A 16581-nucleotide genomic window follows, 5' to 3' on the forward strand; every position below is an offset into this window, starting at 1 on the left:
GGAGACAGCCAGTAGGCTGGACTAGTGAACACAATAAAACCAGAAATTCCGGCGAGGCACTTTCCTTCAGCTAATCTTTTCACTTATACGTATTTCCTCTCTTTTTATTACTTCTGTACTGTTCCACATATTTTATTCAAGGTCTTCCTTTTCTACTCTTGCCATCTAATTTTCCCTCAACGATTGTCTTCATCAGGCCATCATATCTCTAGAAATGGCCAATAAGGTTGTTCCATCTTAGGACTTCCTTTGGAAGAGTAGGAGAGAAGAGAGTGACAGCATTTAAAATATTTTAATACATAATCATAAAAGAATACATGCACCTGAAAAGTACTTTGATATTTCTCAACAATGTGCATTTCTTCCACCTCCCTGCCCATTTTATGTCCGTTCGGAAGATTTATTAAACAAATCTTTTAACTTACTATTTGCAATATTCGCTCATTTTTTAAGTAACTCCTCATTTAATTTTTTTTAGTTTGATGCAAGTCTAGAGGCATAGTTACCAATGTTAGAAACAGGAATTAACTAAATGTAGCAAGTACAGGGGTCGGGAAAGCAATTCATTTAGCTTGGAAGTGTCAATTGTGGATTAATTTGCTTTTGTGTTGTCATGGTGAAACATCACATCCCTACCAAATAATGTCTCCAAGTTTTTGGTAAAGAAGTCTCACAACTTAGTGTGGTATTTTCTATTTGCATTAGTGCTTAGAAGTCAACCATTAGGATTCCTTTAGCATCCTTATCTGCAAATGGATTTAGAAGATAGAATATATTTTTTGCAGCTTTTAGGAGTTTTTTGGCTCTGTGAAGTAGTCATTGGAAGCAGTCCATTGCTTTCTTTTCTTATTTCCGGTACCTAGCTATGTAAAAAGATTTGTTTTGAGGCTGTCTTGAGCCTAGTGTGAAACTTGTAAATTGCCTTACACTCTCTTGAAGCTGACTTGAACTAAAGTGAACTTACTATGACATGCCTTGCTTTATCTGGGCTATGGTTTACCCTAACTACTGCTACATGGATATGAAATTGTTTTTGCTTGTGAACATCAACTGAATTCTACCTTTTCAATATGAATCAGCAATCTACAATGATCCATAAACACTTCCCTTGACTGATGTAATCTCTGGATTTTAAATTGATTTCCCCTCCTGACTGCATTCCATTGTCATGGAATCCTAGTGGAATCATTCTCCTCACTCATCAGGCAGTATTCCTAGATTCTTATGGACCAGTCTAAATACGAAAGAAGCATTTGCACCTTTAAACTGATGTCAGTCAAAGCCAAAATTTTGGTAGCTAACAATAATCATTTCCTCTTATTTGTCATGTATGGATCGAATTATTTTTTCCATGGTAGTTTGAGACTGGATTAAAAAATACTTGTTATGCTAGTTTTAATAAATCCATTGACTTACTATTTGCTCCACTGCAAACAATTATTCTTAAAAATTTGAATCAAAGAGTGTATTTTTCCAATATCTAGATTGCTTAATAAACTCTTTGGCATAGGAATTATAGGCTTGTTTTTAAATTTATTAATACTTTGGTACTTTGATATTTCTCAACAATGTGCATTTCTTCCACCTCCCTGCCCATTTTATGTCCGTTCGGAAGATTTATTAAACAAATCTTTTAACTTACTATTTGCAATATTCGCTCATTTTTTAAGTAACTCCTCATTTAATTTTTTTTAGTTTGATGCAAGTCTAGAGGCATAGTTACCAATGTTAGAAACAGGAATTAACTAAATGTAGCAAGTACAGGGGTCGGGAAAGCAATTCATTTAGCTTGGAAGTGTCAATTGTGGATTAATTTGCTTTTGTGTTGTCATGGTGAAACATCACATCCCTACCAAATAATGTCTCCAAGTTTTTGGTAAAGAAGTCTCACAACTTAGTGTGGTATTTTCTATTTGCATTAGTGCTTAGAAGTCAACCATTAGGATTCCTTTAGCATCCTTATCTGCAAATGGATTTAGAAGATAGAATATATTTTTTGCAGCTTTTAGGAGTTTTTTGGCTCTGTGAAGTAGTCATTGGAAGCAGTCCATTGCTTTCTTTTCTTATTTCCGGTACCTAGCTATGTAAAAAGATTTGTTTTGAGGCTGTCTTGAGCCTAGTGTGAAACTTGTAAATTGCCTTACACTCTCTTGAAGCTGACTTGAACTAAAGTGAACTTACTATGACATGCCTTGCTTTATCTGGGCTATGGTTTACCCTAACTACTGCTACATGGATATGAAATTGTTTTTGCTTGTGAACATCAACTGAATTCTACCTTTTCAATATGAATCAGCAATCTACAATGATCCATAAACACTTCCCTTGACTGATGTAATCTCTGGATTTTAAATTGATTTCCCCTCCTGACTGCATTCCATTGTCATGGAATCCTAGTGGAATCATTCTCCTCACTCATCAGGCAGTATTCCTAGATTCTTATGGACCAGTCTAAATACGAAAGAAGCATTTGCACCTTTAAACTGATGTCAGTCAAAGCCAAAATTTTGGTAGCTAACAATAATCATTTCCTCTTATTTGTCATGTATGGATCGAATTATTTTTTCCATGGTAGTTTGAGACTGGATTAAAAAATACTTGTTATGCTAGTTTTAATAAATCCATTGACTTACTATTTGCTCCACTGCAAACAATTATTCTTAAAAATTTGAATCAAAGAGTGTATTTTTCCAATATCTAGATTGCTTAATAAACTCTTTGGCATAGGAATTATAGGCTTGTTTTTAAATTTATTACTGACAGAAAGGATGCTCCTATACTGTTCAAAGCCTTAGCAAAAAGTTTCATATATCTGTAGTAATTTAATATAAAGTTACCATAGTTAATAGTATTTTGTCCATACTACATTTCTATTTAATATTTCTTGATCTGACTCAAGTGAAAGTAAATAAACTTTTTTTGAACTTATTGAATTTCTCACTGAATCTCTGTCAGTGTAAAAGTCACATCATCCTTCTCACTCGTAGATCCCACGACTTGTCCTAAACTCTCATGTTTCATTGCTTCCTATCTTAAACTAGTGGTCACGTTAATCGATACAAATGGCTGTTACTGAAGGAATAATGATGAAGCATGAGTTAAGTATTAGCTTGTTAAAAGAGAAAATAAGAAATATACTTTACAATAAAGATTCACTGAGTGATTCAACCTGAAATTGGCTGGATTGGTGAGGGTAGACGTCACCCAAAACTATGCCATTGGCATATGAATTTCAGACGTTCAAGATAGGGGGGCCAATTCTGTTCACACCTTGGTCTTTAAGGATTCTGTTTCGGGGTGTCTGAAGGCTTTTTCTGGGATTTGAAACAAGACCCTTCCATCAGATACTAAGCTCTCTAACCACTAGGCTACCGTGCTCTAATAATTAGGATAGATAATATTAATATATGTTGGTTTGCTGTTTCCATGTAAACCAAAGCACTGCTATTGCATATACATTAATTTTGACATACCTTTTTAGGTTAGGGATTGGGTTGATGTGATGGGTTCCCATCCTGTGGGCCCGGGTTCAAATCCTGGCAGTGCCAGAGATTTTTCAGAAACTGCTTGAGTGCTTGGAAGGCTTATCAAGCATAGCACTCCATCCATTGGTTGGGATGCTAAGCTGTGGTGCCCCCTTGGCACTTCTCACTGAGAACAGGCTGCTGCTGTTTCTAGGTTTCTCTCGACCCTATCTTCCTTACCCTTCCCTCATGGTGCACATGCCCTTAGCTGTCATTTGCCACCTTCAAATATACTATCTATCCCAAAACTATTCCACCTTTTTAGGTACATAATGAAAAGTAAAGAAAACTTTGTAATTAATTCCACATACATATTTAATGTACAACCTAGGTTTCGATGTGGCACATCATTGTTTGGTACAGATGCACAGAGGACAGAGAATAAACAGTCACTCACAAAATTATTTCAAGAATCTCAAAAACGCAACAGTTGGAGGAGATGGTCAAGGGATGGAATTCCCAGGTCCGGAGTTTGGCCAAAGAGGTGGGGAATAGGTGTAAGAGCATGGAGAGGATTTGGGATTTCCATACTTACATTGTCTTCAAAAAAAAGGGAGGGAATAGCATCGTGTGGGTACTCCATAGCACTCCATCCGTTGGTTGGGATGCTAAGCTGTGGTGCCCCCTTGGCACTTCTCACTAAGAACAGGCTACTGCTGTTTCTAGGTTTCTCTCGACCCTATCTTCCTTACCCTTCCCTCATGGTGCACATGCCCTTAGCTGTCATTTGCCACCTTCAAATATACTATCTATCCCAAAACTATTCCACCTTTTTAGGTACATAATGAAAAGTAAAGAAAACTTTGTAATTAATTCCACATACATATTTAATGTACAACCTAGGTTTCGATGTGGCACATCATTGTTTGGTACAGATGCACAGAGGACAGAGAATAAACAGTCGCTCACAAAATTATTTCAAGAATCTCAAAAACGCAACAGTTGGAGGAGATGGTCAAGGGATGGAATTCCCAGGTCCGGAGTTTGGCCAAAGAGGTGGGGAATAGGTGTAAGAGCATGGAGAGGATTTGGGATTTCCATACTTACATTGTCTTCAAAAAAAAGGGAGGGAATAGCATCGTGTGGGTAGGATGAAAGGGAAGAGGGAAATACCAGCGCATCCGTGAAAACATAGTCATCTGAGGGAGGGGAGGCAAGGTTGGAAAAGAGTTAGGCTTTTAGGTACATTTTATTGAGATACACCGATCTTTTAAAGGGTCCCATTATTGTTGTCTTTGAAATATTCTTTGAAATTTTTAATGATCACCGGAGAAAATATCCTGGGTAATCCTCAAACCAGATGTTAGGGAACTGTATTGTGATGTTGGCTGATGAAGAATTTTATGCACTAAAATATAATGAGGGACGTATCAGCCTAAAACACTTATTACATATTAACTCATTCCGACTCGAAGTGGGGAAAGGTATTTATTTAAATGCTTTTCTTTAAGCTTTGTCTATGTATTGCCATTTTTGGTGAAAACTTTTTTTTGGCAGTTTCATCTCTGAAATTTTCTAAGTCCCAAAAATAAATTTTTTTCAATTTTTGGAGCTACTTTTTGTGTCAGTATTCCTGATTTAGTGATGTACGTAATATAATATATATTTCAAAAGAGACTTCCCTGCCTAAGTAAGCACTGAATGTTTCTTTGGCTTCCACTCGGGTTTATAACTGCATCGGTGCCAATATTTCAAAGAGCTTGTTGCTCATTGTCTTAATGGCAGTCTGATGAAGGGATTGAACAACCCGGCTTATTTACAGTTGCCCAGGGTTTGTGGATGTGATTAGTGGATGTACCTAATGATTGGGTTTCATGATAGGTGGATGTGGAACCCTTGGTCTCAGTTAAATACATACCTTAACTTTTTTCCTTCTTGTCAGCTGAGTATCAATTGCTTCTTTCACCACCCAGAAGCCGCAGGTGTGGCAGAGCAGTTTTGTGCTCTGCAACTGCCAACTTCTCAGGTTGTGCCAGCCTGAAGTGCCGTTGATGCCCTTTCAGCCTGATTTCTATGGCCTTGCACGTTTCCCCCATGTATACTTCCCTACACGTGTATGGATTCTTACATACCACCTTGATACCTGTAGGATCCTTGGCATGGAATGGTCAGCCCCAAATCTTTTGTGGTGGAAGCTGGGATGGTCTTGATGTTGTTACCCAGTACCCTAGAAATCTTTCCCAAAACTATTGAAACATAGGGCAGTAATGACGTGGCAGGAGATCTTTCTTTTTCTTCCTTTCTTTCCATAGTTTGGCCAAAGACTCCTTTGATAGCCTTAGAGAATTCTCATTTTCCATATTCGTTCTGAAGGAAGGTCTCATTCAAATGCCGTTATTCTCCTGGAAAATTCTTTTTGTCCGAAATTGTCTTCGCTCAATGAATTAGAGACAATATACCACTTGTCTTTGTGCCTCCTGGTGGTGGTGATAGCTCCTTCCATTCAGATACAGGTTTATGTGCATTGGATTGCAGATGACATGTGGACAACACCTTTGTTGTTTGGTCTCTTGGGATGGATTCTCTGGAACCTTTTCTGAAGCATATGATTGGACTTCATCCCAACATATGCTCACTATTAAGATTGCGAAGAATGGAAAATTGCCACTTCCCTCTTTTCTCATCTGCAAGAGAGAGGATAGCAGGCTTGGACATGAGGTTTACCACAAACCAATGCTTATGAACCTGTATCTGAATGGAAGGACCCATCATCACCTGGCACCAAGGCAGGCAGAACTATTGTCTCTCAGACTGCTCTTAAGACAATAAGTAACACATTGGTAACACACTTTTCAAAATGTGGCAACAATGGAGATTTTAATATAATAAATATATCTGGTGGTGAGTATTTCTACTACAGCAGTGTACATTTATGAGGAAGATACTCTTGAATTGATACAGATTTTTGGTGATATTTGTTGGCATGGCTCCATCCTGAATATTAAGGAGGACCTACCTAAAATAGATTCTATATTCATTTCAGGAAAGGAGATAGGTAATTAAATAGGAGAATTTTTAATTTTCCCAGATATTTCTGTGCGGATTGCCTAAGCCACTTACATTATAAGAGAAGGTTTGGCTCACCTGCCAAAAAGTTTATTACTGATTAGATTTTTCTGTCCTGTCCACCTGTTTGAACATGTATACATACTCAATTCAAATAATATTTAATTCCATCGTTATTGTATCATTACTTGGGTCACTTACTGACTGTATAGTTTCTTCCTACTCACAATAATATGGCCACCTGGTATGCCATGTCTCAAACCTCCAGTCTACTCTGAAAGACTGGTCTGCATTTTGATTACAGTTTCGGTTGTCATACAAAAATGATGACAGGGAAAATTTTTAGGAAAAATGAATGATTTGTGCACGCAAAAAATTACCACTGGAAATTTTGCGCGCACCATTCTGTGAATTTTGCGGTAGCTTGACAGTAACCATTAAATTTTACCAAAAACTTAAAATAATTTCTTCAAAATTCCATCAAATATATCTTAACACTCGACTATTCTTGTGAATCTGGAACGGCATTATGTGTAAGCTGGTTACTAGATTTTTTGTGGTCTTATGTTATCATCCTGAGAAATGTTATCAAAGATATTATTGGTTATTTCTGGTTCTTGGATATAGGAATAGATTTTCTGTAAGGTAGTAATTAACAATTGTAAATATTATATGAAAATAGAAAATCCTTTATAGTTGGCTTTGAATAGTGAAAATATAGAATGTCGTGGAGCATGAACATTATTTGTATTAGTCAATTAATATTACCTTTTGGCCAATATTCGTGGTAAATGGTTGAAGTCATTTTTATTATCATTGAATAATGCCCTTCATTAATAAACTTGCATGTATTTTCATGCGAAGTTATCAGTTGAAGGTTTAAAATTTTATTTTGGCCTTTTGACACCTTTTTAATGTTTTATTTAAAGTCCATGCCTTAACTATTTTGTGAATCCTTCATACAAATTACTCTGTGCCTCCTCTTTCAGAAATCGATTTATTGATGTCCACTTCATGTACCTTTGAGTCCACCAGGAGCTAATTTGTATTCTATTTGTTGGATACTCCTATTTTAAGTAATTCCTGTGAAAAGAGGTAGTTTGGTATGGGTGTGCGAGCTTGATGAGTTGAGATTCCAAATTGAAAATGTTTGAACCTCCCCGAACCCCATTCCTCCCATTTCGTTTGGGCCATAACCATTGTAAACTCACCCCAGGGCCCTCAGCTCAAGAACCATGAGCGCATCCACACAGGGGAACGGCCGTATGCTTGCGGCGTTTGCAACAAGATGTTCTCTCGGCACTCGACCCTCTGGAACCACCGTCGGGTGCACACCGGGGAAAAGCCTTACCGCTGCGACATCTGCGGCTCGGCGTTTTCACAGGTGAGGCCCGAGGGATGGGCAGATGGAAGGACGGACCAATCGCTTGCACGCACACCCACTATCAAACCTCTCTTTGATAACCCTTGCAATTGCGTTGCTACATCTCTGGATTAATTTCCTTTGTTAGTGCCTGAAAGCTATGGGTAGTTGACAAAATGGCCATTTTGTAGAACAGATACACGAGTAGAGAGCATGCACGATTTCTTTTGGGATGTTTTCGTGTGAATTTACTAAGCATAATGGAAACACCTCACTTGGGCATCCACAAATCTCATCCCTGATGTAGGCTTTTTATTGGCGGAAATCACTTGTTCCCTATTTTCCTTTGGTCTGGAGAAATCAATTAATCTGAAAGCATTTCTTAGTTTTCCAGTCACACAAAATTCATTCAGTGCTTGATTGATGGTCAACTATTTTTACCATATGAAATATCATACTTGTTGGTCAAGCTGTGAGATGAACACGTTTTGTGTAAAAGGGTAAATTATTTTGTGGAAGGTAACTCGGGATTTCTACTAGGTCAGGTTCTCCATCACGGCAGAAATTTTAATGGACGACTCGTTCATCAAAATGTCGGCCGTGATGAAGAACCTGACCCGATGGGGATTCCAAGTAACCTACCACAATACAATACACCAGGAAAGCCTGGGATCTTGGTAAATTAGTTTGTTTTGTTTTCAAGATAATTTTTAACCCTATACAACTTTCATTTGTCACATTGGTAAATAGTCTAATAATTTTTTCAAAATTCTGAAATGCTTATCCCTTTGTTTGATTCATATTGGTAGCCTGAGTTTTGGGATGTCATGGCATCAGATTGGCTCTTATGCTTTCACAGAAATTATTAAATGCTTAAGTATTTTAAATGTCATATTTGGCTAATAGTAGCTTCCTCTTTGTGTAACCATTTATCCTTTGCTTATAATTTTCCCTTTGCTTTCCGCCTTATAACATTTTTATCCACTTTTTGGCTTTGCTGCAGTACAACGCCAGAATGTTGGCTAGTTTCAGTTTCAAGATTTCTGCTTTGATCCCTACCTTAAAGCTTTTGGGATGTGATTTTTTTGTAATTTCTTGTTGGGAAATTTGAATTTTCTGATTTTCTTGTTTTTTTTTTCATTGTGTTACAATGGTTTTTAGGATTTAAGCAAAAGTTTTTTACCTTTAGTCACCTCTGTATGTGCTTTCATATGTAGGGAATCCAAGAATCAAATGCTGTCCACATGTATGTTTTAAATTCAATAATGTAGATGATAAAAATATTGCATTTCAGGCAGTGATATCTTTGATATTTATTGTCATGTTCACTGTCATTTATTATGACGTTAAAATTGTCACAATTACTCAAAGAAGAATCTCAAAGAATTTTGTTGGTGAGTTAAATTTTTATTTAACAGAATCATTTTTTCAGTTAAAATTTAAAAATGCACAAGATTTTATGGTAACTCTCAGTGCCACCACTTCTGCTTTACCTTAGCCATCTTACCTTTTCTAGAATTTTCCGACTATTTTTTAACTCACTTTTATTTTGAGCAAGATTGAAATCTGAATTGCTGAATTTATTCTGTTATTGAAGAGGTTAGAGTACTGTGATGTACAAACTTGGCGAATTATCAGAACCAACAAATAGATGGCTGAAGTAAGAGCATTTAGATAATGTAGGTTTTTGTTGATTCAAAGAGTCATTAGCTTTGCATTAACTAGTTTACTTGTATGCATTGAGAACAAAGGTATAAAGAACTATGTATAGGAAAAAGTATGATAAAATCGTCTCAGATTGAGCTCCTTGTCGATCATATTAGGAAGTCACCCAAGAATTCTCAAACAACTCTCAATTTTGTGCCTTTTGTGAACTTAACCCTTGGATTTTTTTAACACTTTCACTATGGCTGCACGTCATTATTGATCACAAAGCTGCCTGATGCCAATTGGCGTAAAACAAAAAAAGAACTGCTCCGCACCAAACTACAATAAATTGGTGCTGCAGTGAATATGTTAAACATAGATTTACTTTTTACAACTTTTTTTTAAAAGTTGAAAATAAATAAGACTTTTCTTCTCCTTATAAGAATTAGATTACCTGCTCTTCAGCTTTTAGAAATTTTGAAAATTCAAGACTCAAGGCTTTTTTTTTTTTTTTTAGTTTTCTGGGTAGGTTAAGTCATTCATCTTACTTGAAAATTTAATTCACAACTTGAGTGTCATCTGCTTGGTAGGCTTGTCTCATCTCTCCTTACAGTAACTCTATGTTCAAGTGCAGAAATGGCTGTCATAACCTGGCCCTGTAGCAGACTGGAAATTTTATTGATGCCAATATGTCAGGATACCATCCTACCTTAAACAACAGTGATTTTTTTTCTATTTTTTGAAGCATAAACACCTGTTACATTTAGATTTATGTACATATATATTTCTCTCTCAAAATCTTCAGTTTATTAATTATTTGTTTGTGATGTATTGCGAGAAGAAAAGAGATCAAGTCAAAAGTAACCATTGCAATAGGAAAAGAGGTCAAGGTTAGAAAGAGAAGATTTTATGTAAGCAAGGGTAGTAAATATCATTAGGAGCTTGTCAGGTGGAATTCGCGTTTATGTGGCTGGCAGCTCAAATGTAGTGCAGGCTTAAATGTGGAATGAAAGAAATAGATTTGATTAGCAGAGAAGATTACTGGATTGTTTTGTTGGGAAGAAATATTTGGTCTTAGTAGAGCCAGCCTTAGATCTTGTAAGGTCTGAAGTTGAAATGGACATTGAATTCTGTGTACGTATTAGAAAGAAAAATTTAGTGTATAGATCACACTCAAACATTGAGACATTATTAGCTGGAAATATTTACAAGAGGGTTTTTTAGTTGGTTCCTTTACATTGAAATTTGGAACTAAAGGCTTTTTTTGTCCACCAAATGTTTACTGACAATCGCTGACATATTCTCCATAGTCTTTTTAAAGCCAATGGTTGTTTGTCGTTGGCTATGAAGAAATAAAGCCTCATTCAGCTTTCCTCAGGGTTTAAAAGAGGTATTGAAAACCCTTTTGCGGTCATATGCCTTTTATAGGTTCTTCCTTTAAAAGGAGTTAATTATGCTCAAGGTTTTTCATAGTAATTCACAAAGCTACCGCATAGTGCTGTTGCAGATTTTTCATCACCTCTCTCATTTTGCAACATTGTTGCCACCTCATCAGAGAATCAGTACATATCTGTTCTTTTGTAGCATCTCAGGCTCGATCCTCTGTCATTGAAATTGAAGTGGCAAGCTACTTCCATGCTTCAGTCAATACTCTCATCTTATTTTTATCTACCAGCTCCAGATGCATAATTTGTCTTACATGAAAAGAAGTCTGGAATTCTGTCATTATGTAATTTTTCATGTTTCATATACCCATGACTTGCCCATAGTGGAGTTGGTTCTTTAAGCTTGATTTGTGTGATTTATCAGTATTCGTTGATAAATTTTATCACACTGCTTTCTTTTCTGATGATAAAACGGGGTAAAGCTCTGACTTACATTTAGGGAGCTGATTCTGACATAGAAACTAAGGGGACTCTATCTCAATACATAATTTGGCTTAAAGCAAATGCAGTAGAACTTCAATTAGAAGTGATAGATGATTATTTATGATTCAATAAATAATAATCCTGTCCTAATTAAACAATTCATAATTAATAAAATATAAAAAAATAAACTAAAAATCATCCAGGATTTGTAGGAGGACCTGTTTTATCATGGTAAGGGACTAGTGTGATTACAGTAAACTCTTGATTTTACGAAGTCAGTGGGACCGGAAAATTGGCACTTCGTAAAATCGAGTTTCGTAAATTCAAACCTTTTTCATAAGTCACGAAAAAAATGTTCGCTTTTGTTTCTTCCGCCGTTTTTTGTCTTTAGTGGTCTTATTTAAATGTTTTCGGTGGTTATTCTCGGTATAATTCATAGAAAAGGCTTTTTGCTATCGATTTATGATGTGAAAAATCGTTAAATAATTATACCACCATAAAATTCCCATTTCTTGTTCATACTTCAACATCAACGATCGCTAAAGAAATTCCCGACCAGTTTAGAAAACGTAATCAAATAATGAATTGCAATGTTTATTATAAGAATTAACAGTTATAAATTTGTGGTTAGGAGCCAATAGCTACTATTAAGTATGCAAAAGATAGATATTTGTTTCTGACACCCACGGAATTTTAGCGGCAGCCGGCCTAACCGCCATTTATGTCGCCCTCTATCGCTCAGTGACGAGAAAAAAAAGAAAAACAAGGGTCTTAGCCCGTTTCCAAAATAACCTTCGTAAGTTAATATTTCGAGTTACTTCGTATTTTCAGCAGAATGTGCTCTATTTTCACTGTGATTCAATTACGATCATAAATAACGTAGGATGTGATTATCTTCTGGCGAATATTTGAAGTAAATTCTGTTTGAGTTCTCCGTCCGACTACTGTGTTCCATCATCTTCGCAGACGTTGCCATAAAAGACTTAATTCTTCATCAGGACTGTATTCTTCATACCGGGTGTGAGGTGACCTGTTCATATAGTATGTTTCTCTCCTTTTATGCCGACAGGAGCAAGGTTCCAACCGGAAAACGACAGGAGAAACATCTTACAGTATCGCAGAAATATAGATAGAAACGTTATTATCCACATTGATTGTTTTCCTACAAGAGACGTTTTATCATTTCTCAACGTGGTTAAGTATTGGTTCGCTAGCGTGAATTCCCAAAAAATGACACGCAAAAACCTGTACCGTCACCTCATTTAGTTTTCGTGTTCCTTTCTCCGCCGTATTGAAAGTTAGGCAAAGGATCATTGACATAGAGAAAAGATTTTCTTAGTTTTAGCACTAAAAGTAGTCGCGCCATAATCGTAAATAAATATAGTGTGGAAAGAGCAAAGAAATTAATTTCAATTGAAAAGTCAGCAGAGAAGAAGATAGACAATTATAAGCGCGGCACCATTTTCCCGATAGTGGAAGATACTTCTTCCGCCTCTCTCCGGTTAATAACTTCCCCCCGTTGCAGGTAAAGATGAACCATGCCCTTCTCCACAATCGGGGAACCTTCCCAGTGGGTGGGGTGAATAAGAGTGGGATGGGGATTGCCTGAGGGAAGAAGTGTGGTCAGCACAAAGACTGGTGAAGGGGGCAGGACAAAGAAGGGTGGGGAAATGGCCTTCAGCTCTGCCTCAGTCTACTTTTGGGGGCCGTATTTTTTTGCGACGCACACAATCTCAGTCTCCTTAGGGAGGGAGTGAATGGGAAATGCTGGGGAAGGAGGGGTTTGGGATGCGTAAGGTGGGTGTCAGCAAGATCAGCCAAAGGCGGCAGGAGGGAAGGTTCGGCTTTGGAAAGACAGAACCCCAGCATGGGAGAACGGGGAAGCGCGTGAGAAGAAAGTTCATGGTTAGACTTGGAAGTGCTTCTTCATTACGAGAAGCCTGAAATATAAATTGGCGGTAAATAGAGCCCAGTACTTAAGATATTTAAGTTGTTCATTCACAAAGGCCAATATATACACGAAAAGATATTATGGCGCGGATTGCATGTATCAACGTCCATTTCGGGATGTTATTAATTTCTGTTCCCATTTATAAAAGTAGCAAATAGATTTGAAAGAATGATAATCATGAATAAAAATATCTAAATCGATATCCAAACGCACATGAGCAAAATAGATGAATGTATACATACCGATCCATCGCAATTAATACCGCTCAAGCTTCTTCCGGTATAGGACTTTAAAATTCTGGATAATGCCTTGGTCCAAGGGCTGGGACTTGCTAGTCGAGTTCGGGGGTAAAAAGAGGACTCGAACATTAGCCAATTTTAGATCTTCCACGTATTTATGACCGGTGGCATTATCCATTATTAAAACAATTTTGCTGTTCTCTCCAGCAATTTTTCTCTGTAGACGTATAACCGTTTGCTGGAAAATTTCTCGGGTCATCCAGCTGTTTTTATTTGCATGGTAAAAAACGGGGAGGGCTTCCAATTTTACATGTTTTAAGCACCGTGGCCTTTCAAATTTCCCAATGACAACGGGCTTATTTTGTCCGTGCCCGTTTGGTTGACGCACAGCCCCACAGTAACACGCACTTTACTCTTTTTCCCCCCATGGCACCTTTGCCCTTTGAAACCCAGGGTTGCGTCAGGTAATGCATTAAAAAATAGCCCCGTTTCAGGGGCCAGCGAGGGTGAGCTCGTCGAGGAAAGGGTCCCGGATTAGGGACCCTTCGAAGTGCTTCGGCGAAAAGTAGTCAAGTAGTCTTCGAAGTACGTTCACAGCAGTGCAAAGGGTTAATTAGGGGTGTACGAAATACTCCGCGCGACCTTCCTGAAATGTTAAACTACGAATTATTGTCGATGCTATGTTTACGAACAGGCACGTAAATAGGGGCATAATGTCAGCCGCGATATTTTAACTGAACTCCTACTCCCCCTAAATTCCCACAGTGAGGTTTTTGGCGACCCATTTCTCTCCAAAGTTGCATTATCATTTACGATTTCGCACTTTTGATGGACCACAGTTGGAAGCGCTGATTTTTTAGCTACTTACGCCGGCGTAACTAGTTTTGTTGACAAATTTTTCGCCGTAGTTCGTATAAACGAATGCCATTTGCTCCTAGGGACCGAGCCGAGGTTCGTAAATTCAAAAAATTTCGTATAATCGAAACTTCGTATAATCGAATAGCGCCATGTATTTAGCATAGGCTTTTCACCGGGACCGCAATATCACTTCGTATAATCGAAAACTTCGTAAAATCCTGCTTCGTAAAATCAAGAGTTTACTGTATGTACAATACAATGAATGGTTATTTGACCATCTGGTAGTCAGGGCTCTACTGTATTGCCTTTAAGATAATTGCATCTAAAGTGGTACTCCTCTATGGAACTTTCGAGTAAATGGAATGTTTCTGAGGTTCATAGCAATATTCATCATTAGCGCACTTAGCAATAGGTATTTATCGTGCATCTTATTAGCCTGTGCAGAATTTTGAAAGAAGTCAGTTAAGTTTGGTAAAGAATTCCAGCTCAATGTTTGAGTGGCCATGTTGAATAATTTTCTATAAAACTTTTTATTTATAGATTGGAATGCTTAACTGTATAGTAGTTTCTAAAGGACATACTTGTGAAACACATCTGAATATAAATAAAAAATAGGAACATTAGATTTTTATTGCTTCCAATGGATTTATTTCATCCTCTAAGTGGAGTCTGTAATCAATGATGTCATTTACTATATAGGTGTAGTCATTAACTATAGCATAAGCTATTCATTAAAGGTGAAATACCATTGGCATCGCCTTATTGGAAATTAGAGTTAAATTATGTATTTCTTTTTTTATGCTATGATTTACTAGGAACGGTAGCTTTATTTGTTATTGAATCAAGCTGGTGTGTCTCATTTTGTCTGCATATCATGGAGTAAGGGAGATAAATTGAATTTCAAAAATCCACATTGATTTAAGAGGGATCGTGTAGTCACGAAGATTTGGTTATTATCATTAAATTTCACCTGGCAGCAATGTTATGGATGTATAAAAATGTATCTGATTCGCATTTTCGTGCATGTGTTTGCTGGCAGGATGCAGTGAAACAAATGTGCTTAGTTAATTGAAGATTTATTGTAACTTCCTTACATTGTATTTAATAATCGATTGATTGGATGATCATTTTTAGCTTCCCACAAGTGTATCATGTTTTTAATTGGTTACTTAAATTTTCAGTGAAATTAAGTAATCCCAGAAACACATTCGTTGTCGTGGGAATCATTTTTATTGCTCTTTTGTTATCCTCCTCATTGAAGGCTGCTGTATTTTTTGCAGTGGTTTGGAGGTGTGTTCTCCTGTAAAATTAGGCAGGAGTTTTTTTTATCTTTTGAAGGTAAAATATTGGTAGTTTAAATAAACCTTGTTTGATAGTGTAATTGACTGTGACCAGTTTCATCTTTTAGGTGTTTATCAGTCTTCATTATGGAAAAAATGTTGGCTATTTTCTTGTATTGGTTGTCATAAATGCTAGCATGGAGTGAATATTGAAATATATGGATTTGATCTTGTGCTATTCATCGTTGGATTAACTTTTATTTAACTTAAGTTAAATTTTTGAATTTTTATAGTATAAACTTAGATTTCATTTCAGGATTCTAGGGTCTCTGGTTTTGTCAACATATTCAGTGAATGTTTTAGTTTCTTATGGATGGAGTATCCATGCATCAAACATCACCATGTTTAATAAGTTTTCATGAAAGTTAGAAATATCTTTGTGTAGTACAGAGCTGAATGGTTGTGAAGGGATATACAAAACTTTAGGAGTGTTCAACCAATCATGGTTCTTTGCAGCTTAGCTCTTTGTGCTGATGTGTACCTCTTAATTTCACTTTCAATTCTTAATAAGTTAATGGTACATGTGAAATGTATTCCTGTTCAGATGTACAAGTTATATTTTCAAAAATACCTGATTGACCTATTAGATTTTCATGATTTCCAATGATTTGTTTTTGATAACAGTGATATTGCATTTAAGTGAAATTCATGGCATTTACTTCATGCTATCCTGTGTGTATTGACTTTGTGAACTCCTGCTTCCTGAAAACTCTGGATTCAGTTTTTACGTTAAAGAGAGTGCCTTGGTAGCACTATCATTCATTAATTGTCGAAATATCTATGTA

The 16581-nt window shown here is 36.8% G+C and overlaps 1 protein-coding gene across 6 annotated transcripts in view; it reads left to right on the forward strand.

Annotated features, from left to right (window-relative positions):
* The window catches only part of LOC124167344 (zinc finger protein 345-like), an 86191-nt gene that overhangs the window by 59835 nt on the left and 9775 nt on the right, over positions 1-16581 (forward strand). For 5 of the 6 annotated variants that reach the window (XM_046545341.1, XM_046545343.1, XM_046545346.1 and 2 more), the window contains one exon: positions 7747-7914. The exons of the other annotated variant lie outside the window; for it this stretch is intronic. In XM_046545341.1, the coding sequence (XP_046401297.1) occupies positions 7747-7914 (168 nt within the window). The remainder of the gene's footprint in view (positions 1-7746; positions 7915-16581) is intronic. 6 annotated transcript variants of the gene reach the window in all.

Source organism: Ischnura elegans, chromosome 10 (assembly GCF_921293095.1).
Source record: "Ischnura elegans chromosome 10, ioIscEleg1.1, whole genome shotgun sequence".
NCBI classification, from domain to species: Eukaryota; Metazoa; Arthropoda; class Insecta; order Odonata; family Coenagrionidae; genus Ischnura; species Ischnura elegans.